The 24,829-nt window shown below is 39.4% G+C and overlaps 1 protein-coding gene across 1 annotated transcript in view; it reads left to right on the top strand.

The window, feature by feature from the left end:
- The window catches only part of BASP1 (brain abundant membrane attached signal protein 1), a 73,240-nt gene extending 58,029 nt beyond the window's left edge, over positions 1-15,211 (top strand). The window contains exon 2 of the mRNA XM_058174768.1: positions 13,509-15,211. Within this exon, the coding sequence (XP_058030751.1) occupies positions 13,518-14,234 (717 nt within the window). The 5' untranslated portion in view covers positions 13,509-13,517 and the 3' untranslated portion in view covers positions 14,235-15,211. The remainder of the gene's footprint in view (positions 1-13,508) is intronic.
- Positions 15,212-24,829: the final 9,618 nt, after the last annotated feature.

Below are 24,829 nucleotides of genomic sequence, written 5' to 3'. Positions count from 1 at the left end.
TGTAAAAGTTAAGCATTGTAATACAGTTTGAAGGATCCTTTATTTCAGATTCTTCCTGGATAACATTAGCACAAAGTCTTGATACCAGCATGATTATATTAAGAAAAGGCGATTAAAAGGTAAAATATCTTGATAATGACATTTGAATCAACCAATTTGTATCTTAGATAGGAGAAAATTACCCAAATAGATGGGTAAGCTTGATTTCACTCAACAAACTAGATTAAGATATGATTATTCTTAAAAGTATCTCTATATAACAACATTCTTATTTAAATTATCTTAACCTCTATTCAAAATTCTTCTTCTTCTTCTTCTCCTCCTCCTCCTCCTCCTCCTCCTCCTCCTCCTCCTCCTCCTCCTCCTCCTCCTCCTCCTCCTCCTCCTCCTCCTCCAAACTCTACAAGAGTACTTAGAAGGTAGTAGACTGCAGTATAGAAAATTACTAGAAGAATATCCTTCCAGCCATTTTCCATTCTATGGGTTAGTTTGAATGGAACAATTTATGGAGGAGGGTTGATTATAAGACCAGCCTCACATAGTGACCTCTCACTCTTTTATATGTTTGTTGTGATATTGCATGGATATACAAAAGGGTTGGAGTTTGCATTGCGACAGCACAAAAATACTTCCATCTTTTGCTCCTATGAATTCTGTTGTGACCCGGTCAACTTCTGATAAAAGCAGGAGGGACAGTGAACTGAGCAGAAGACAAATGTGGGTTCAAGGATGAGGGGAAATGGAATGCTTTGCCTATAAAGGCTCCACAACTAGATCTTTAAATCTGAAACTCAGATTTAATTATAGATAGTGGAACAAGTCCCTCTTTGTATCCAGAGGATATTGAACATTCCAATAAAGGATTCTGTTTCCAGGGGTTGTATTTATCTGTTGAACTCCATAGTTAACAAGTAATATTTGAAAGGATTGAAACTTTCCATGAGTAAAATTTGGAAAATTAATGGAATACACTGTAGTTTCCAAAGCAAGGTAAAATGTGGGCAGAAAATAATTCACCCAAGAAAGTAAGAGTTAAGGTTTTTGTAGGATCTATTGTCAACTTGGTTTTTGCAGTCACTTTCCATCTTGGGTGCAATTATTTAAGAACAAATAGACACTGCCAAAGTCTAAGTTGCAGAAAAGGTGTTTAAAGAACAATTTGCCTGCATCTTATCCTAGAGTAACATGGCTAAAAGCCATATGATTTTGAGATGATCAGCTGTCAGTCAGGAGAAAAAGATTTCCTAATAATGGAGTCCTATGGACTTAAAAATAATGTTATTTTCTTAGTGCTTTTCTCTAGTAAGCTAAGAATTGCAGATCACACAGGTTGGGCTACAAATGGTTTTCACAAAAGAAGATTGTGAATGCTTAAAGTGAAGATTTCCCGAGTCTTTACTTCAGTCATTGATATAGACCAGTGGTCACCAACCAGTGCTTTGTGGACCACTCGTGGTCCGTGAGAAAATTTTGGTGGTCCGCGGCGCACCCAGGTGTAGGAGCTGCTATGGGATGAGCAATGGCCAGTCCTGTGACTAGCACTCTGGAATATGGGACTGGCCAGGCAGCTCATGGTGGGGCTGTAAATCTCTGCCATAGAGGGAGGTTCATGCAACTTGCAACTTTGCAGCACAGCCGTCGCTGCCGGAATGAGATAATGGTGCAAGGGGGAGTGGCGGTGCAGGTGGGTCAAAGCAACGGGCGGTGGCAACCCGGGGTGTTTCTTCCCCCTGCTGTAGCTTCCTGTCAGCTAAACCCTCCAGTGGCTGTCTCTGTCCCTGCCCCTGCCTCTCACCCTTCCTTCCCAGTCACTCCTTGCCTGGCCTGAGAAGGGAAGGGCGGGGGATGGAGATTCGCTCCATATTCCAGAGCAGGAGCGAAGTCTTGCTGGATCTCCCAGGCATTTCTTCCGGCCCTTGTTGGTGCTCCGCACACCTTGGTCTCTTGGGGAGATGCTTGGCTGGCCCATGAGATGGCCCAGACACTGGCTGGCCCATGAGATGAGAGGGAGAAAGAGAATGAGAATGAGAGAGAGAGAGAGACAGAGAGAATGAGAGAGAGAGAGAATGAGAAAGCATGGGAGAGAGAGAGAAAGAAGGGGAGAGAGATGAGAGAGAGAAAGAGACAGAGAATGAAAGAGAGAGAATCAGAGAGAGGATCAGAATGAGAGATAGAGACAGTGGGGGAGAGAAAGAGAAAGAGGGGAGGAGTGAGAAAGAGATGTGTGTGTGGGAGAGAAAGAGAGAGTGGGAGAGAGAGAGAGAGAAAGAGAAAGAGAGAAGAGGGAGAGTGCCTGAAGGACCCCATCCCATCACTAGGAGTCCAGGTGCTTCAGTAAATGGCACACTGGATTCGTATTAGTGGTCTGTGGGATTTAAAATTATGAACTTGGTGGTCCCTGAGGCCAAAAGGTTGGGGACCCCTGATATAGACAAATAATATATTCACCTGTTGCAAAGGTATTTTTTTCAGGACAGTATAGTACATTGAATTATTAAAGTAATAATTACTTTGATCATTTATATTGAATTATTAAAGTAATCTTTTATTAAATAAACAGTGACATCAACGGACTTATAAAAAGTATATGAAGGCACTGGAGATGTGTACATTGTAGTAAGTGAGAAAAGCAAAAATCCGGGTTACACTCTGTGCACTAAGCTTATACTATGGTCTGCTTAGTACGATGTATGAATCCAAGCATTACTGATTAATTGAGATTTATGTGTAGGCAACGTTTTGCAGCTGGTTGCTTTCACTATTCTTTTTTTTTTTTCAATTGCTGAGAGCCAGAAACGATGTGATCACAATGATATGATGAAAACACCAAAAGGGGCAGAAACAGAGTTTCCTGACCTATCTTTTGATGTGTAAATATGCGTATATGTGCATATGCCCATATATAAAAGATCACAGGCATTTCCTTTACTGCATGAAAAAGTATCGCTATAATTTAGTATTTAGTAACGGGGATGGGTGGGTGTAGGATCACAAAATAGCCGTGGGTATTAATGCAGCTTTCATGCATGAATTGGACACCAGTTCAAGAAGTTGGTGTTGAAAAGAGTAATGGTGTAATAGTGAGTGCAAAGTAAGAAAGGTGATACTTTCAGTCGCATTGATTTTACAGTATCATTTGGCCTAATGCAACGTGGGCCCATATGCAGAACTTGGTCAAGTGGTGATCTTGATATTTGTTGCCCTGTTGCATTAGCTTTTTTCCACTGTGATAGCTGGTTAAACATCCATGTTTTCTGTGCAGGCAGTGATAACTGTATAAATCCACAACAAGCCTTCCATTAGACCTTATAGCTCTGGAAGCTAATGTAAGAACACAGCAGAGTGATCCTTTGCTCACTCTTCAGAGTGATCCTCTAACTCAGGGGTCTGCAAACTTGGCTCTTTTAAGACTTGTGGACTTCAACTCCCAGAGCTTTGCTGGCTGAGGAACTCTGGGAGTTGAAGTCCACAAGTCTTAAAAGAGCCAAGTTTGTAGATCCCCGCTCTAACTGAATAACTTGAATGTTGACCAGAGATTTGCAGTTAATAATTAAAAATATATTCTTTGGTAGGACATGCCTGCTTCTGCGCATGTAACAACACGCAGAGGATCTTCTGCTGGCTCGTGACAGATGTAGTAAACTCCCTTCCCTTTGTCAAAAGTTTTGCATCAGCAGTTGCTGAAATTAGACTTTTAACAAAAGTTGGAGCTGCAAGCTGATTTTGTTCTCTGAAGGACAGGAAGCCCAAGTGAAAAGACTGGAAAATAAGGAAGGCTTGGTGTGTGGAAAGGAGCCTCTGTGGCAAGTTAGGACATTAAATGTGGTCGTGGGGATCGGAATATGTGAAAAGAGTAGGTCTCGCAAGCCACAAGTGAGAGCAAACGAGAAGAAGAAACCAAAGTCAGGAAATGGCCACAGGAAGGGAACCGTTTCTTAACTTTCATGTTTCAGATAGGATTACTAGCTGGCCTGAAGCTTAGATGACTGCTCAGTTTTACTGGCAGGATCTATAATTTCCCCCAGTAGTCCTGTATTCTGTTCTTGCTTATCATAAGGGATTTGAAAAGGCAAAACAGCAAAAATGCAGAAAATAAATTTTCTTTTCCAGCAGTTTGGTCCAAAGTCCAGAAAAATGCAGTGCCAAGAGCCTCAGCAGTTCTTTCCTAGATAGGCATGCCTGTAATTTGAACGCCTTCCCTGCCTTTTTTGCTTGTCACTTTGGCTGTGGATTTTGATTCCAGCAACTTTTTGCAGTAAATTCTGACCCCATCACTGGTCTATAGTTGCTCTTCTGCCATTACTGAATCTGCTGAAGCTGGTCTAAAATCCTACAAAGATTTTTTTTTTGAAGCCTCACCTTCCATTAATTGGCTGATGTATTGAGTGTATGTGAGTGTCCCACCCTAAATCCTAAGCACAGAATTACTTTTAGGAGTGGGTTTACAAGAGCTACCTCTTGTTCTCTTAGTACAGCACTATGAGGGGAGAAGCTACCATGTGGACATTGTTGAAGCTCTTAGCAGGATTTGCAGGATAAGCTCCCTTTGTTTAAAAGGAATGTTTCAGCGATTTTTCTAGACCAGGGATGTCAAACTCAAGGCCCGCAAGACACATCCAGCCCACAGGGTGCTTAGATCTGGTCTACGGGGCTGTGCTGGAAATAACGAAGGACCGGCCCACAGTGCCTCTGCCAGCGAAAGTGAAGTTTGGGAAGGCTCCTCTTGAGCTCCATTTTCAGCTGTAACAGCCTCGGGCCACCACAAGCGCCCCCAACATGAGTAATGTCAAGCTGGCCATGCCCACCTGGCCCCCTCAGGTCAAACACAACCATGATGCAGCCCTCAATGAAATCAACTTTGACACCCCTGTTCTAAACATTTCCACCACAAAGATGATACAAGGCAAGGGGGGAGGAGTGACCATCCAATAAGCTTACCAAATTACTTTTATTTACCATATTTTTTGCTCCATAAGACGTACCTAGGTTTTGAGGAGGAAACAAAGAAAAAAAAAGTATGACTCTGGAGCGCTGTCTCACTGTGCATATGGTGCGCTGAATATGGAGCAGCAGTGTAGTGAGGGCAGGAGGTGGAGCCTGAGAAGACCATAAATAGATGTCCTCTCATGTGCCAGCTCTGCCTATTGATTCCTGCACTCTGGTGGGGTTCAGCACTGTAAAAGGACCCTGCCACTGTGGTCCGGCTGCTGTTTTGACCTAGGCTTCCTGAGAAAGCATAAATCGCAATCTGTCCCAAAAACCTCTTTTATTGAGACGGCTGTGAATGATGGTCATTCACAGCCCGTAATGATTCACAAACAGACTGTGAAGATTCTGACAGATGTTTGCTCGAGTTGACAGGGTCTTTCAGGGTAATATTGATAAGCACCCACCTTTATCTCCCTTGAAACACTGCCAGAGACTTAATTGTCAATTAGTTTTTACAAGGCCCAATGGAACACAGTGTCCAACGGACTTCTCAGTGCTTGAATTGACTATATGAACTAATTGCTTCCTGCAAAGGCTCATGTCCATTTGCTCCTCCTTGATGTCTTTTGGGAGGGGTCAATCATCTCCAAGCCTTACTCCCGAGTCGCCCTTTTCTCCCTTAATTGTTCTTGCCTTCTGGCAGCTCTGCGCATGCACACAGTGGGAACAGGCTCACACTGATCTTCTGCCTCGTTGATGTCAGATTCTGGAGGGTCCGGAGGCAGCACATAACTACCAGATGACCCTGGCCCCCTCTCTGCCTCCAATGCAAAGCCTTCTTCCGAGCCTTCCCCAGACTCCAGGACTCGCCCATGTTCCTCTCCAACCTCCTCACTGTTCGAATCTGCTGCCAGCTCCGCTGGCCCGGCAGCAGGCCACAACAGCTGCAGTATTCGCTCCATAAGACGCAAAGACATTTCCACCCGTTTGGGGGGGGTTGTGTTATGGAGCAAAAAATATGGTATATACTTAGGCAAGTTTATCTACTTTTATCAATCCCAATTCAGCCCACAATTTATTGAAAAGTGGTGGAGGGTTGGAGCTGTGAGTTTCTCAAAAGCTTAGTCAATAGTGTATGGATATAATCATGATTCACTTTTTAATAGCAGTGTTTTTCTTGCCTTTCAGTACCAAGAGATTAAGCAATAAAATGGGAGCTGGGAAAAGGGCTTTTTAGATCTGGTGTTTTTTAAGTAGTAGCCCCAGGATCTTAAATCAAGATTAGGATTGTGGTCTGGAAGGAGGCAGATTTAATTTTTTCTGTCTATATTGTGCTCTTGATTAAAGTAGTGACTTTGCCAAGATGTTGCCTTTACCAGTCTATTAGAAACAGAAAAGACTATTCTTTGTTTGTATCTATGCACTTACTATAGGTTGTCAAGTTTGCCTCAGTGAGTGTGAATTGGTGGTGGTAGTGAAGAGACGGTAGTATTGCAAAAAATTCGCTAGTTCATGTTCTTAAATGATTGAAGACAACTTTGAAAGTTTTACCTATGGGTTTTATTTTTTATAACACTTAATATAAAGAAGTGTTCGGCATAGCCATCTCTAACTTGTTGCCTTTTGAATGTCGTGAGACACTACAACTTTTCTGAGCTTTATCAGCATGAGCAAAAATACTGCTGACTAGGGATTATTGCAATTATTCTCCTCAGAAAGGAGACCATTCATTGAACATGTTAGACTAGTTTGTTATGTATCCATTCCTACAGGTGTTGAAAGTTAATATAGCTCATAAATGAATTAATACTACCCTGGTTGACTTCCTGTATTTAACGCACAAAACAGCAAGATTCATTTTTGCTTTACAATTTTTAATGGAAATTATGGGATGTATTTTTAAACAGTAAATTAAAAGGCACTTAAAAGATAATCTGTTCTGCATCCTTCATTGGATGCCTATGATTAGTGCTGTAGAGAAATTGGAGTTTATATGCGCTGGCATTCATATTTTTAAAAGATCTGCAGTTATTTTTTTTCCCTTAATAGTGTTTTTAAACACCTAGTACATATTGTAATGCAACATCTATTGAAAACCTCACTGCAATAATTCACAGATACAAAAATGCATTTTAAGGAATTAATACAACCATGGCACTCCTAATTCAGACTGGTACGATGGCCGGGTTGAAAGGATTTAACTCTTCCCTCATGCCATTTTGCCATGGAACAAAGACAGAATAACTGTCCTTATATTTTGTGGGAAATTTTTATGGAATATGATTATGGTGTAAGTCTTCATATCTTCCTTAAGTCCCAATAATTAACTGGGAAAACTAAAACTAAAAGGCTCAGTGAGATTGCCTCAATCCACAGAAAAACTGGCTGCAAACATTTAAGAGAGAAAGGGGGTCAATCAGGGGTGAAATGTAAAATTTGTTACTAAAATTTGATTCTGTGGGCCTGGCTTGGTGGGCGGGGGGGTAATGTGACTGGGTGGGGGTGGCCAACTTTTTTTTTTTTACTTTTAAAAGCATTTTTTCTACAACCTCTTCGGCTGAAGAGATTGTAAAAAATGCTTTTAAAAGCCTCTGATATCAGGCAACTCAGCTGGGATCACCAGAGAGCCTTTTAAAAGCATTTTTTCTACAACCTTTTTGGCCGAAGAGGTTATAGAAAAAATGCTTTTAAAGGGTTCTGATGATCCCAGCTGAGTTGCCTGATCGTCAGAACACTTTAAAAGCATTTTTTTACAACCTCTTCAGCAGAAGAAGTTGTAAAAAAAATGTTTTTAGAGGGTTCTGACAATCCTAGTTGAAGAATTCAGCTGAAGAAAAAATGCTTTTAAAAGTTAAAAAAAAACAACCTTTGATGATCGCGTGGGTCAGCTGGGCATTGCGGGGGACAGGGATTTTTGCTACTGGTTCTCCGAACCACCCACCGCCATTGCTACTGGATCAGGCAATCAGGTCTGAACCAGGAGCATTTCACCCCTGGGGTCAACCCCTCTTTTCAGTGATCACAGTGTTATAAAACCAGAACACTCCATCTTTCCCCAGAATACTCATCCTTTCCTGTAATGCTTACCCCCCACCTCATATCTTTATTTATTTATTTATTTATTTATTTATTTATTTATTTATTTATTTATTTATTTTATTTGTCATAACAATATATATATACAAGCGTTGCATAAAGGGTTATAAATATATGAACGTATATATGAGGAGAAATGAGGTACTAAAAACGTATATATACATAGGGAAAGAAACAGTAGGACAGGAACGGTAGGCACGTTTGTGCTCTTATGCACGCCCCTTTAGAGTCCTCTTAGGAAAGTGGTGAGGTCAACCGTGGACAGTTTTTGAGTGAAACCTTTGGGGTTATGAGAAGAAACCACAGAGTCAGGTAATGCATTCCAAGTATATACAATTCTGTTACAGAAATCGTGTTTTCTGCAATCTAAACTGGAACGGTTGACATTGAGTTTGAATCTGTTTGTAGCTCTTGTGATATTGTTATTGAAACTAAAAAAGTCATTGACAGGAAGGACATTACAACGGATGATTTTATATGCTAAACCCAGATCCAGTCGAAGGCGACGAAGTTCCAAGTTTTCTAGACCCAAGATATCAAGTCTGGTGGAATAAGGTATTTTATTAGTTTCAGAGGAATGGAGAATTCTTCTCGTAAAATACCTTTGGACACGCTCAACTGTGTTGATGTCAGATATATGGTAAGGGTTCCAGACAGGAGAGCAGTAATCAAGAATTGGCCTAACAAATGTTTTATATGCTCTGGTCAGTAGCGTGGTGTTTTTTGAAAAGAAGCTACGTAAAATTAAGTTGACAACTCTTAGAGCCTTCTTAGCTATGTAGTTGCAGTGGGCTTTGGAACTTAAATCGTTAGATGTAAAAACTCCAAGGTCTTTGACAGGGTGGGGGTCATCTGCGAGGCAATGTCCATCAAGCATGTACTTTGTGATTGGGTTCTTTCTTCCAATGTGCAAGACTGAGCATTTACTGGTTGAAATTTGTAGTTGCCAAATTTTAGACCAGGCAGATAGATGATCAAGGTCCTTTTGAATTGTGGATGCATTGTCAGTGGTGTTGAAAAGTTTGACATCATCAGCAAAGAGAACACAGTTACTTGAGATATCAATACAAAGATCATTTATGTATATTATAAAGAGAGTAGGTCCAAGAACGCTGCCTTGAGGAACACCACTCTTGACAGGAACAGGATTTGAAAGAGCATTACCAATTTTAACTATTTGTTGTCTGTTTGACAAAAAAGCAGATATCCAGTGGTGTAACAAAGGAACAAACAAAGGAATACCTGTAACAAAGGAATACTTCTGAACTGTGTTTGTTTGTTTGTTTGTTTGTTTTGGCTTGAATAGCTTAACACATGAGCTAATTAATTGCTGCATATGCATAAAAATAGGAATAAATAAATCAATCCTAGCATTAATTTTCATATATTAAACAAAAATGGGCATCATCCATGTTGCAGCCATTTGCCTCCCTGGGTAAATCAGCTGTGTGGGGGAAGGCGATATAAGTAAGGAATCCTTCCTAGATTTCAAACCCTTCCTTTGCTTTAGTCTCAATCAGTGACAGTCACTGGTTTCAACATGGCAAGTGTGACTAGTTTCAACATAGTGAGTGTGATTACTTTCAACATGGTGAGTGTGACTGCTTTTAACATGGTGAGTGAGACTAGAAGATCAAAGCCCCAACCCTGTTGAGTGTGCACTACCCATAAAGAGGAGACTTCAATGGCCATTTTGAAATCTGCATCCACTTCTGACTCAGTGAGAGGTTGGTGTTCTTGGTGTTTCTACAGCTTGATTAATGAATTGCCCTGTTCGCTTACTCTTCCTGGATCTATTTGTTTGTTTTAAAAGGTTGGGGGGGGGGGAAAGTACCACACTTCTACCATGCTTGCTTTCACTAGGGCTAGAAAGAAAACTTAACAACATTCCTGTTAATTCAGCTTGTTAAATAAAATTAAGTCAGGTCCATTGTTTCACTGTTTCCTCAAGGAACTCTCCCCCTCTTCCTCATCCCAAATGAAACAAAAAGGTTATTTTGTAAGAAAAAAGTCAGGGCAGCAATGAGGGGCTGGAAAGGGGAGAGTATTCATGCCATAGATGCAATAGCCGAATGGAGTGGAGTGGAATGAAATGGTTGGCTTATAAGGCATTAAAAGTGTGGCATGGAAACCAGAGTTCATAAACCAACATAAGATGAAATGATCTTTCATTTAAAAGAGCTAAAAAAATAGGAAGTTGGCTGGTTGGTGGTGAGTTGACAATAATCGATGACAAGACAAAAATTCAGTGATGACAATCCAGCACCCTCCCAATTGTTCATTTCTTGTGCTTGCATTGAGATACGCTGAAAGTGTGGCACCACCCTTAGTTTTGCATGTATGGTATACATGGGTATACATACATGCAAAATGTGGTTTTGCATGTATGTATATCCATACATGCATACATGCAATGTATGTATACATGCAATGTATTTATGTAAATACATACATGCAAGACGCGGTGGCTCAGTGGGTAAGAGACGCTGAGCTTGTCGATCGAAAGGACAGCAGTTCAGCGGTTCGAATCCCTAGTGCCACTTAATGGGGTGAGTTCCCGTTCCTTGTCCCAGCTTCTGCCAACCTAGCATTTTGAAAGCAGGTAAAAAATGCAAGTAGAAAAATAGGGACCACCTTTGGTGGGAAGGTAACAGTGTTCCGTGCGCCTTTGGCGTTGAGTCATGCTGGCCACATGACCACGGAGATGTCTTCGGGACAGTGCTGGCTCTTCGGCTTTGAAACAGAGATGAGCACTGCCCCCTAGAGTCAGGAATGATTAGCACGTATATGCTACTTTTACCTTTACCTTTATACTTGGGTATTGTCACTACCTTCTTCCAGATTTTCTTTATTTTCTCCATCTTCCTAATATTTCTCAGAGGAAGTTTGCAGTCCACATTTGGTGAAAATGCATTTGTTCAAGTACAGAAGGAAGTGAATTCTCTTCAGAGCATTGTAGAATTGTTAGAGAACTGGTGTTATACTGCCATGTTATTCCATTTTCTATTACTGACTCAATATCTCCCCCACCCCACCATTCGAATGCATCTTACATGCAGCCATTGGATTTTCTCAGCTAGAAACATTGAGTTCATTGTAGCTTGGCACAAGAAGGACATTTTGAGCTCATTGAACAGGACATAATTAGTAGAATCAATAGATGAAATCAGAATGTCAATGGACTAGAAATGAAATATATTTTGGATGAGGACAAAAATGACCCTGTCTAATCCAATGGTCATTCAAAAAACAATAAACAAAAAACCCCAAACAAGTTGATGTTTTGTGCCCCTCTCATCTGCACCCCTGCCCCTTGGCTGATTGCTTTTATCTCAGTTAATGTGTGATTGCCCTTCATTCTTGTGAAAAAATACTAACAAATACAATGGCATAACTTGTGGTCAGGTTGCACAGCATCTTCTGGCAGCTCGCACTCTACCTGCTTCTGTTGTCCATCCTGTTTTGGGGAGAGAAACTGTGGAGGGGAGGAAGAATTAACTGCACAAAAGCTGGTTTGTATTATCTAGCCATTACCAAGCAAACAAATAGAAGCTTAATTGGGGATTGACTATCTGGAAGCAAATATAACTCTTGCTTTTGTTTAATACATTGCTCTTGCTGATTTGCAAAAACTCCGGTGAAGTGAAATGTGACTAGATGGGCATGAACATGTTGTTTTCTTTATGCAATAAACCCACAGTGACCTACATGGATGAAATGGAGTGGCACTAATGTTGTTAGGTTTTAGCAACTGTTTTCCTGACCAAAGTGGGCTGGGTGTCTTTTTGGAAGGGTTGATGTGGGATCCATTTTAAATTCAGTGCATATTCAGTGTAGCTATATTATTGTCATGAATGCTTGTGAGTGTATCAGTGGCTACTGGTAGAAAACCTTTATTTCCTAAAACATGGGTAGACACGCAAGGGGAAACCACAAGCAAATCTTTCCTCTTCTAAATTACTGAAAAAATATAGGAAAGAATAAACACGCATGAACCAATGTGCCCAGAAGTTATGATCCGACAATCATCCAAAGCTTATAATTACAAAATGTTCCCTATTTCTCTCTGCTGGGCTCCAACTTATTTTCCTGGTTTATTAACTGAGATCATATCAGAATGGAGGTTAGATGGGAGGTTAGGATTGGCATCCTGGAGGAGCAAACCAAGGAGCTTGTTACCCATGACATGTGGCCGCAGCTTCATAAAATGTCGAGAAGTGCATGAAGCTTTGGGAAATTGTGCAATATTTTTCAGGTGAAAAAAAAAAGTCCATCTAAAACAAGAGCATGCAATTCATTTGCCTGGAATGCAGTTTGCAATGCATGGAAAGTTTCACTCTAGTAAACATCTGTAAGAAGGCCGAGGGAAAATTAAATGAAGATAAATTAAGCAGGCCTTTTTTTTCAGGATTTGGATAAGATTGCCCATTCCTATTTGGATGTCATTGTATATGTTTATACTTAGAAAATGTAAACAATTGCTCTTTTTTTATACAATGCAATGGAATTTTCCTTCATTATATTAAGATGAAATAGCGTGAATGGTATATGAAAGACGGTAACATAGGAAATGTGTATATCAGGGCATTTGAAGAGGGACAGGATCCCGAATTGGTGTTTATTTCTTCAGTAACTAGACCAGGTTTATTGTGGAGAGGAAGAGAGAGGTGTATTAGAGATAATCTTCTAACACCACTGCTATTTGGATTTAAGAGTTGAGGAAAGGGAAAAAAATTGAGGAAGACTAGTGTAGTTCTACTCCAAACGTTCTTAGAAATTGCCATTCTGCATTGGGCAGTAAATATTTAATGGAACTTAATATACCTTATTATGGCCAAAGCCATTTGTCATTAAAGACAAATCTTTAATGGAGACTTTTGTTAAACTAGAAACAATTTTAAAGAAAGCCATGACAGTGTAACTCTAGAGAATGGAGATTTACAATATTTTGGGCCCAGGGATCTGCATTTATTTACTCTATGAAATTATGGTTTTAATAATCATAAATAGATGTAATAATTTCCCCTTTCTGGCAAAATTAAATCCACTAGCAAGTCAAGTGGTACAGCATAAGATCATAGTGAGAATGTTACTTTAGTTTGCAGTTATAAAATGCCTGGATTGCATTCAAGTACAGGCTGAGTTTGCATATCCTACTGAGCATAATGTGCTTTGGATTCAGCTTTATGGGTGAACCCAGCCATAAAGGTTAGCAGGTTGCGTTAATAGGACAACATGACTGAAAAGGTCTTGTTTACTCCTGTTTTATGAAATGGGATTGAATTATTGACGACTAGTTCACGTCATTTATTTCAATGAGATCAACAACATGATTGAGAAATTTAGTCTGGATGTAGCTACTCTTCTTTATTTATTCTAGTATTATTGCTTGCATATTGTGAGAGAAGGACAAAGTAATTTAGTGTTCATTTTACTGGCAACCTTATTTGGAGGATGACGTTCTCCTTTTTCTCAATTTCCAGAGCTCCACCATGGGAGGTAAACTGAGCAAGAAGAAGAAGGGTTATAATGTGAATGATGAAAAGACCAAAGATAAAGACAAGAAGGCTGAGGGGACAACAGCTGAGGAAGGGGAGGCTCCGAAAGAGAATGAATCAAGCCAGCAGACCACCACGGAGACTGCAGAAGTGAAGGAGAATAACAAAGAGGAGATGGGAGACAAGGATGCCCAGGTAGCTGCCAACAAGACAGAAGAGAAGGAAGGGGAGAAAGGTGTAAGCCCAGAAGAACCGAAGAAGCCAGAACCAGAGAAGCCGGACACTCCGGGTGACACAAAAGCAGAGCCTCCGAAGAGCACTGAAACCTCTAAGGAGGAGCCGAGCTCAGATGCTCCTCCAGCTAGCAGTGACACCCCGAAATCCTCAGAGCCCAGTGGTGATGTAAAAGCTTCCCAGCCTTCAGAGGTCACAGCAACTAGTAAAGGAGATGACAAGGGCAAGGAGGAAGGGGAAGCCAAAAAGACTGAGGCTCCTGCAGTCCCAGAAACTAAAAGTGATGTGGCCCAAGCTTCAGACTCAAAATCCAGCAGCAGCAACGAGGCTGCGCCTTCTTCCAAGGAGACTCCAGCAACAACAGAAGCACCTAGTTCTACTCCTAAGGCCTCAGAGCCTGCAGCCCCACCAGAGGAAGCGAAACCATCTGAAGCTCCAGCAGCAAACTCGGATCAAACCATAGCAGTGAAGGATTAAATTGGACAGCCTATTGCGAAACAAAACAAAATTAACCACTTAAAACAACCTGTGTCTTTTTTTTTTAATTATCTTTTTTTCCCCAGCTCTACTAACTTGTTACCTAGCTGAACTGTATTGCCCAAGAAAACAAGCAAGCAAGCAAAGCAAAGCAAGCAAGCAAGCAAGAAGTGTCCCATTAAGTTAAGGGGGATGGGGGAATGGTCGACATGGGGTAATCTAAATAGTATTTTTGTGGGGGAAATATCTAATATAGTTTCTGCCAACTTTCCAAAAAAAGTCTCTGCATTTCATTAAGAAGACAACCCAGTTTGTCTGAAAGTGCAGTATGCCTCTTTCTCTTTCTCCTACTCCTTTTCTTCCTTTTCCTCCTGACCTACTCTACATGCACTCCACTTATCTTTTCCTTCCTTTTTCCTAGGAGGGATGGAGGAGCAATGATAGGATTAATTCTGCCTTCTGGGCCAGTGCCACACCAATCAAACCTTTATAAAAGCAGTATTTCTTGTGGGTTCTTTACAAATTTTATTTACAGGCTTTATCATTTTGTATTTTTTATGCAGTGGATGAATGGCAACTTTCAGACAAAACTCACATAGCTGTCAACATTTTTTCTCAATGCCAATCCTGCAATTCTTCTTCTTCTTCCCCAAATATTTTTGGGAGTTAAAAAAAAAAATAGTTAAAAGAAAGCATTCTCATCCTACTTAGCCTACCTAGATTTCTCATGACGAGTTTAATGCATGTCTGTGGTTGAGTGCACCTGTAGTTCTGTTTATTGGTCAGTGAAAATGAAAAAAAAAAAATCTGCGTTCATTGCAGTTCCAGTTTCTCTTCCATTCTGTGTCACAGACACCAAGTCACCTCTCATTGGAAATAAACAAAAGCAAAAGCAAAATGTACAATGGATGCATTGAAATTATATGTAATTGTATAAATGGTGCAACAGTAATAAAAGTTAAATAATTTAAAAAACATTTCAGGTGTTAAGCGGCTGCAATTTTATTTAGATTAATTTCTTTCGCTAATAGCGAGCCAGTGTGATATAGTGATTAAAGTGCTGGACTAAAAGCAGGGAGGCCCAGATTAGGAACAGAAACCAACTGGGGCTATTTGTCCAGTCATTTTTTTCTGTGCCCAAATCAATATTAGGTTCTGTCACAAGCCAGCAGAAAAAAAACAACCACCTCACTCCATAATACATTGATAACTTCACTAAGCTAAAGAGTACACAGTATAAAACTGTTAGTGGACACTAACAGAGGTATGGAGCCTTCCCTTTTTTCTGGTTATCAAATTCTGGAACCTTCCTCTAAAAGGAGACCTTGTGTCTCTTTTCCAAATCAGAATTTAGCAAAGTCAAAGATATTGAGAATGTTGACGAGATTGAGACAGATCCCCAAGAAAGAGAGAAGCTGAGATTAAGATGAAGCAAAGCAGGAGAGAAACGGATTGAAAATGGATTGGGGTAGCTGGGAATCAGAAAAGACATGTACAGTCAGAAATGAAAATTATAGGAAGAACTACTTTAGGCGTTGTTTATGATCCACTGCACAGGTAAAACTAAGAAGTAAAGAAGTTTCCTATAGAAGCAGGGATGTGCAGTAGCTAGTTTGCCCCAGTACTCTTGGACTCTTAAATATTTGATTTCTTTTGTGATACCAAGCAGTAGGACTATAAGACTGGTCACCAAAGGTACTGCATGGGCATTGTACGAGAGCAAATGTGGCCGTTATCATTAGTGTATATTCTGACTCAATAGCATCATTTGCTAGTCCATCTGTTCATCACATGGAAAACTATGTCTCAGTATATCTATATGTACCTATATCTGGAGATTGCTGTCTAAAGCTTTTCTAAAGTTGATGTTTTGAAGGCATAGTGGACCTATTTCTCTTGGTCTTGTTAGCTAAAGAATTAGGGAGTCAAAATCTAACACACCTGAAGGGCACCAAATTGAGAAAGGGCCACTAATTCTGAAGACATCGTGCACAACAAAGACAAAACTATTTAAGTATAACCTGCTTTGTACTCTGGGTAAATATTTTATGAACTAAAAGAAAAACCACATATTGTAATAAAATGTGGATGCCTTCAGAGGAGGACCACCAAGAAGGTAATGGGACTTAAACTCCTGTGAGGAATTATTAAAGCAGTGTTTTTCAACTTTGGCCACTTGAAGGTATATGGATGTAAAATCCATATATCTTCAAGTAGCCAGAGTTGGGACACTGGACAAAAGTGGGTTCGTTTAGTCTGTGGAAGACAAGTCTGAGAGAAACATGAAAGTAATCTTCAAATATATAAATGATTAGCATGTAGAAGACAGAAGGGATTTGGTTTCTGTTATAGACAGCAGGCCCAGACTAAAAGGACTGAAACTACAGAGAAGTAGATTCCAGTAGATACAGGAATTTCCTGATGGTAAACCTGTGAAACAGGCAGCCTCATGAAGTATGTTCCTTCTAAATGAAGGTATTTAAACAGAGACTAGATAAATTCTCCAAATTGTTTCAGGGGTTCAAACCCTGAGCAGGAGGTTGGACTAGGTTTCCCATTCCTCTGAGGTTTCCATTCTATGTTCTCATTCTATGTTCAGGAAGTATCTATAAATGTAGAGATCTGGGCTACAGAAGAAGGCCACTAGATGACAAAGAGATACAGACAGGTCTTTCTTCACTATCATCTACTGGTTGTCTAAAGTTATGTGGCCCAGATATGATAACTCTAATAAATAAGATAAAGGAGAATAGCATCTAAATGTCACGCTGCGAGTTTGACACCTGTGGTTTAAAGGCAAGAGTAGTAGAAGCACACTTCTATTTACATCCCATCTTTAGTAAAATGAGGATGTATTTGTCATCCAAATGAGACCAGTGAAGAGCAGACCTCTTGAAAGAATCCTATTTTACTTTTCAAAACCTACCCTTAGAAAAAGCTGAACCTGGTTTTCAGAAACCCAACAGTTATTACAGTGTTTGTCAACAAAACTGAAACTCCTGAAAACTATACAGGAGAGATAACATTCTAAGACAACATCCAAGCCATGTAGGCCTTTAACTATCACAACCAGCAAGTTCCACCAGCCTCTGAAACTGTAAACGTGTCAATATTTCAGAATGGATGGGAATATGCTTCTTACCTCGGTGGCATTCTATGCCTACTGAAGGTTATGGATTATTTTCAAATAAATTTCTATGAGCTTGCATTATGGTTGCTAGATGTTACATGGGTGTAACTGGTAGAAACCAGGTATCTGTTTTCATTGGCAGCAGGTGGCAAATCAGCTGAAACCAATACATCATTCTGCAATTGCCATTCAGGAGCTAAGAATTACAGTGAAATCCAAGACAAGCTTGTTTCATACGGCAAAATATTTCAATTCCAAATGGGTATCTGCCCAATTAATCAGTCCAGTGAGTACCCAGATATCATAATACAGGACACACTGGGTTCATATTCCCTGTCTTTTTATCCCCCAAGTGCATCTCCAATTCTATATGTTCTCCAGGAAACTGATAACAGGTAGTCCTTGATTTACAACAGCTTGTTTAGTGACCATTCAAAGTTACAATGGCACTGAGAAAAGAGACTTGTGTCTTTTTCACATGACCATTGCAACATCCCCATGGTCATGTGATCAAAATTCAAACGCTTGGCAACTGACTCAGTCATGACAGATGCAGTATTCCAGGGTCCCTTTTGCGGCCTTCTGACAAGCAAAGTCAATGGGGAAGCCAGGTTCACTTAACTGTGTCACTAACTTAACTGCAGCAAATCATTTAACAACTCTGGCAAGAAAGGTCGTAAAAAGGGACAAAACTCACTTAACCGTCTTACATGGGAACAGAAATTTTTGGCCTCAATTGTGATCATAAGTCGAGGACTACCTGTGCTAATTACCATATCAATGATATATAGTTTTATGCCACCAGATGACCTTGCCCAATAATTAAATGTAGATTTTAAAACATTAAAAAGAGAAAGCTGGATTTTGTAGCTCTCACGGTAATTATGGACAGCATAAAAAAAACCCACAAGAATTGTGGCTTGTCAACAATGACTAGGACCTAAACCGATGCATCAAGAAAGGACCTGGCATTGATCAGTGATGCCCATTCTTGATCTAGAACAGGGGTCTCCAACCTTGGCAACTTTAAGCCTGGCGGACTTCAACTCCCAGAATTTCCCCAGCCAGCTTTGCTTTGCTGGCTGGGGAATTCTGGGAGTTGAAGTTTGCCAGGCTTAAAGTTGCCAAGGTTGGAAACCCCTGATCTAGAATGAGGCCAAGAAAGAAATTATGTTAATGTTATTAAGACAGGTATAAAAATAAAGAGTGTCAGCCTTTCAATTTTTCCCAGGAAAATTAATCCCAATTAACCAGTGTTATGGAAAAACTCTCTATTCTTAAAGCAGACCTAAAACTAGCCTTAAATATATGCTATTAATATAATAACACATGGAATCATCGGGAGTCGCTTATAATTATTGAGATCAGTAGATGTGACGTGCATTGATTTTACTATTGGCCAACTAGGCTAACCTTGCCAGACCAGGAAAGCTGATAGTAAATGCCATAGTTCAAGTATCTCAAGATCCCTATTAGCTATTGTGTCCTTCACCTGAGATTAAATATATGAAGCCTGGACAAACAGAGAGTTCAAGACAGCAAGGACTAGGAGATAATTTGACATTCCAGGTTTTTAGCAGGAAGAATTACTCAAGGCATGAAATACACAAGTTATTCATATCAGGGCTCTACTTATCTGCTCTGTTTCAAAAGAGCATGAAGTGACTTTATGGCAAAGAGCAATGACCAGTTGCATGATCAGTGACTATGCAGCTCAAAACCTGCAAATATAGAAGAGATTTGGTCAAAATGGAAGAAGAGGTTACTTACCGCATGTTGAACTCTCTGTGTTGCCCACAGCTGGCACATGGCAGAAGACACTCAACAGTATTAACCACACCACAGTGTGGAAAACAGAATTCATACATCAAATATGCTCCAGCCCAAATAGAAAAGCCCTCCAGATCAGAAAACAATGAAAATATAGGCAAGAAAAGCTTGTGGTAATTTCATTCCAGACCAATCTGGATCTCTGGCAACCAGGTACTTTTTTCTGTTCACCGGTTCAATTTCTGCATAGACATTTCTTCTGCTTTTTGAAATCTTATTTCAAAATTAAAAAAAATAGGGAAGCCTCATTTTAACAGATTAATTGGGAGGAAGGGTGTCTCTTGTTTCCCAAATCCATTGAGTTGAAAACAATACCACCGTGCGGCACAAATCATACAAATTATGTCATTTGTGTTCTCTCTTATAAAGTGCATTCAGCTGAAGTCCATAAAAATCAAAGTTTTCACCATGTTTCAGGAAACAGAAACAGATAAAAATGAATCAAGCTAAAAATAGTTTCATAGAATAATTACGTTTTAGTTATTCACTTCATAATCCTGGAGATTCTCATTCAAAGTTAGAGATTGGATCTTGGAAAAGTTAACTTTGTCAAAATCTTACTGAAATTAATGAATTATTAGGCTATGAAATGATTGTACAACTTTGGTAAAGAAATGATTTGTATGTAGTGACCAGTGGTGGGTTTCTAATTTTTTTACTACCGGTTCTGTGGGTGTGGCTTGGTGAGTTTGGCATGGATTGGTGGGTGTGGCAGGGGTAGGATACTGTAAAATCTCCATTCCCACCCCACTCCAGGGGAAGGTTACTGCAAAAATCCCCATTTCCTCCCGATCAGCTGGGAATTGGGAGGCAGAAAATAGATGGGGGCGGGGCCAGTCAGAATATTTACTACCGGTTCTCCAAACTACTCAAAATTTCTGCTATTGGTTCTCCAGAACTGGTCAGAACCTGCTGAAACCCACCTCTGATAGTGACACTTTTTGATCTATCACCTCATACAAAATCTGAATTTCAAAACGATTCAAGTGCTAGTTACTGAGATCTATGCAACAATACAATCATCCTTTCTTATAAAACAACATGGGAGGCAGCTGATCGATCTTCATAATTTTGTACTGAAATTAAGATAAAATCCCCCTAGAATCGGGCAGAATTTTTCACTGAGGTGACTGTGAGCTAATTTCTAGCAGCGAAAGCTAATATAAGGCTCTGTGATTATTTAGAGGTAAGTTGTTCCTTAACTCTCAATATGTGCTTGCTGCTCTAACACAATTCTGTACTTCACTTTACTTGATAGGCCTTGCTTACTTGACATTTGTCCACCACTGATGTGGTGATGGAAAATTCACAAATATCTCAAAATATGATGTTATTCTTTTCACTCCACCTACCATCATAGTGGAAAAGTGCCTACTTGCAAAATTGATGATGTGCTGCTTCCACTGGTCTTGAATTTATAATTTATAATAACATTTAAGTATAACAACAGAGCAGACACCTTCAACAGGATTTTGGTTTAATTATATATAGAAAAAGAAAAAGGGGAAGTTCTGGTATCTCTTATTTATATATAAAGTAAGGTGTATTTGTGTGTGTATGCACCTTGTTATGAAGTAATTAACTTTTAAGTCATTTTATTTAAGAGCGCAAAACAAATCCAAATTTCTGAAGCAGTACTAGGTTTCACCAACCAACTGTACAACTGACAAAGAATGGGTATTTTTCCCAGTCTTGCAGCACTGAGCTTTTTACAATTGGTAAAGCTGAGCTCCTGTAATTTCTAAATTATTGGCATATAATTCAAATGAATGTGTGCATTTACAAAAGCTAATTGGTCTTCCTGAATATGCATGAAATAACTTTTGTCCAAAAACAAGCCACTATAAATAGAAACTAGGGATTTACAAAATTGACCAGTCCAGCAATGGAACATTCTGGAAAACTCTGGAAAAGTCTGTTCTCCTATCTGATAATGCTGGATTGTGGCATTCTAGTTTCCAGAAGTAAATCCTCTGAACTGGAAACATGAAATACTGAAACATCTTAACACTAAAATATTTTTCCCGGAACATCTTAACATTCCATCTTATGGAAATGCTGTTAGTTTCTCACTGATAGGTACTTCTATCTCAGTCCATCTTTCCCTTTGTGTTTTCCCACTACCTCCCACCCTTGACAGTCACATTGAGTAGGTTCACTACTGCTGCTGCCATAGTGGTTGGTTGCGGTTTTTACTTTTATTTTTCCTTGCTAGAAAAAGAAACCATAGGGTGGAAAAAGGAATGAAGGTAGAGAGACCTTGGCTTGCCAGTGTTGTTTAGCAACATGGGAAAATGGAATAAATGGAATTAATCTGGGAAGACCACCTCCATAAAATTGTATGAAAATGTATGGAAATGCTAAGTAGTGCCAGTATAATTTCTCATTGACATTCATGTATCTGTTAGCTCTCCTGGGTAAACTAGACAGGAGATATGACTAGATGAGCTAAATCTACTTTATTGTAAGGCTACATTAACAGAATTTTGCAACTCTGGAAGTACGAACTTCCCACTGCCATTTTTAACTGCTTGATCCATTCGGGTTGGTCCCTTCTAAGTCTCTTTCTCTAACTATTAACCCACCGGGGCCTCTTTTTTTTTTTTTTTTTTTAATTGAAAGAGTTTTAAAAAAACAAAAACATTTTTCCCCCTTTTTTCCCCTCCTCCCAAAAACAAAACAAAACAAAACACCCCCCTTCCTCCCCCACCCCCCGGCTTCCCGGGTCAATCACAAGGTAAAGTTATACATAAACCAAACATAGAATAAAATTTTCCCTTCCAATCCAAATAACCACATCCAAAGCTTTTCGTCTCCCAACCCCCTCCCCATTACATAAAATAACTTTCTAATTATTCAAAGGCAATCTGATATTTCTTAATCTGATATCTGTTTTGTAAATAATCAATCCATTTTTTCCATTCAATTAAATATCTTTCCTGCGTATTGTCTTTTAAAAACACTGAGATTTTAGCCATCTCAGCCAAATTAATAACTTTCAATATCCATTCTTCTATTGTAGGTATCTCTTCTTCTTCCAGTATTGTCCAATCAACAGTCTTGCTGCTGTTATTAAGTTCAAAATCAATTTAGTCTCAATCCCTGTACAATCCGTTATAATTCCCAAAAGGAAAAATTGTGGCAGGAACTTTATCTTCTTCTTCAGTACATTTTGAATAATCCACCAAATTCTTATCCAAAAGACCTTAATTTTCTTGCAAGTCCACCAAATATGAAAATATGTAGCATCATCACAATCACACCTCCAACATTTCGCTTGGATATTAGGATACATACATGATAATTTTTTGGGATCTAAATGCCATCTATAAAACATCTTATAAAAATTTTCCCTTAAATTCTGTGCTTGTGTAAACTTAACATTTCTAACCCAGATTTTCTCCCATGTTTCCAACATTATTGGTTCCTGAATATTCTGTGCCCATTTTATCATACAATCCTTTACCAAATCCTTTTCCGAATCTATTTCAAGCAACACATTATACAATCTCTTTATATGCTCCTGGGTCTGATTTCTAATTTGCTTTATTAAATTTTCCTCCCTTTGCATTATACCAATTTTTTGATCTTCTTTCCATCTAGCACTTATTTGCCCATATTGAAACCAAGTATAATTCCTCCCTTCTTCATTTAATACCTGTAATGATTTTAATTGCAATCTACCTCCTTCAGCATACAAAAGTTCTTTATATGTAATCATTTCCTGTTTCTGTTCTATATTTATATTCTCTATTGCATGTCTAGGGCTCGCCCATATAGGAATCTTGTAATCTAATTTATAGGAATATTTATTCCAGACCATAAAGAGCACTTCTCAACACATGATTCTTAAAAGCCCTATCCACTTTTTCCATAAAATAAGTACGCATGCCATCCATATAACAAGTCATAACCTTCTATATTCAAAATTCTTTCCTCTGTTAAGTTAAACCAGTCACTTATTACTGAAAGGGTTACTGCTTCATAATATAGTTTAAAGTTAGGCATTCTTAAACCACCTCTTTCCCGTGAATCCTGTATTATTTTCATTTTAACCCTCGCCTTTTTACCCTGCCATATAAATTTATTAATCCCACTCTGCCAATCTTCCAAATTTTTATCCTTTTTAATTATAGGTATCATCTGGAACAGAAACAAAAATCTAGGTAACACATTCATTTTAATAGCCGCAATCCTTCCCAATAGGGATAACTGCAATTTCTTCCAGCCACTCATATCATTCTGAACTTTTTGCCATAGCAAGTCATAATTATTCTTATAAAGTTTCTTGTTCGAACCCACCGGGGCCTCTTTTGTCTGATTGTTTCCTAGGCAGCATCTTTTCCGTCCTTTCCCTCCTCATTTCCACATTCCATTAGAGTATCAGACCCAGCAATTTTACATTCCGTGCTTCTCTAGAAATCTGAACATCTCATTTAGTGTTTGTCTTACAAACAACTATAAATTGGTATAATAGGTTTATTATTTAACATGCGAACCCTTCTACTTTTACAGGAAGTTTTGAAGATGTTAAAAAGTTTGAGCACAGGTAGTCTTTGCTTAATAACATTAATTGGAGCAGAAACTTCTGTTGCTGTGAGATATGGTTGTGAAATGCATCACATGGCCACACCACCTAGCAAAAGTCTCCAGTAACCATTGCTACTAGTCTCCAGTAACCATTGTTAAGTGAATCATGGTGGCAGGGGTGGGTTCTACTCACCTTTACTACCGGTTCTCAACGGGGCCGAGCGTGTGCGTGCTTCTGATGAAGCTTCCTGATGATGTCCGAGTCAGTGGGCGGAGCCTCCCGCCAGTTTTACTTGTGAAGCAGTTTGAACCGGGGGCAACCCACCACTGCACGGTGGGTCATTAAGTGAGGATGCTATGTATTCGTCATTTGCATCCTCTCCTGCTTTCCCCCTGAATTTTGCTTCTATGAAGCTGATAGGAAAGATTGAAAACAGGATCATGTGACTATGCGACACTGCAATATTTTAGAGCTTCAAGGATCGATCATAAGTATTACTTGTTCTTCACCATTGTAACAGTTGCTGAATGACTGGTCATTAACTGAGCACTATCTGGTAATTGCTATTCTGAACATTTTGGCAAATGGCATCAGTGCTGTAGCTCTACAAGTTAACAGTTATTATTAAATTCAATTAGTTAAGCTATGATGTACAGTCTTCACTCTTACTAGATAAAAAGATTACTTTGGCATTGTCAAGTTTGCACTTCCCCACAATATCAATTTAGCACGACCACAAAGATTAAACCATAATGTAATGACTACTGCATGTGATGCTCTCCCAGGGAGCCAATAGAAAAGGATAGAAAATTCCATAGTTTTAAGGTATTTAGATTAGAGCAGTAGGTGGATTTTTTTTGGCAGACTTCTATTTGTCGCCTAAGACAGAATAGTGATGAGTACCTGAGCTTCCATAACAAGCCAACATTTTGCCAAAATGACAAAACATGTATCATGATATTTACAATGTGAGCTCCACTCCTTACCTACTCATCTGCACTGATGCATTACAAATATAAATGGGATGGAATTTGTCTTGCAATGTCATGATGCAGTTTTCATTGTTTGCCCCTCCCTCCATGGATGGCCAAGATCAATATTCTC

The sequence above is a fragment of the Ahaetulla prasina genome, chromosome 3 (genome assembly GCF_028640845.1).
Source record: "Ahaetulla prasina isolate Xishuangbanna chromosome 3, ASM2864084v1, whole genome shotgun sequence".
Taxonomy (NCBI): Eukaryota; Metazoa; Chordata; class Lepidosauria; order Squamata; family Colubridae; genus Ahaetulla; species Ahaetulla prasina.
Note: the sequence above shows the minus strand (reverse complement) of the source record. Positions and strands in the feature narration are given on the sequence as shown.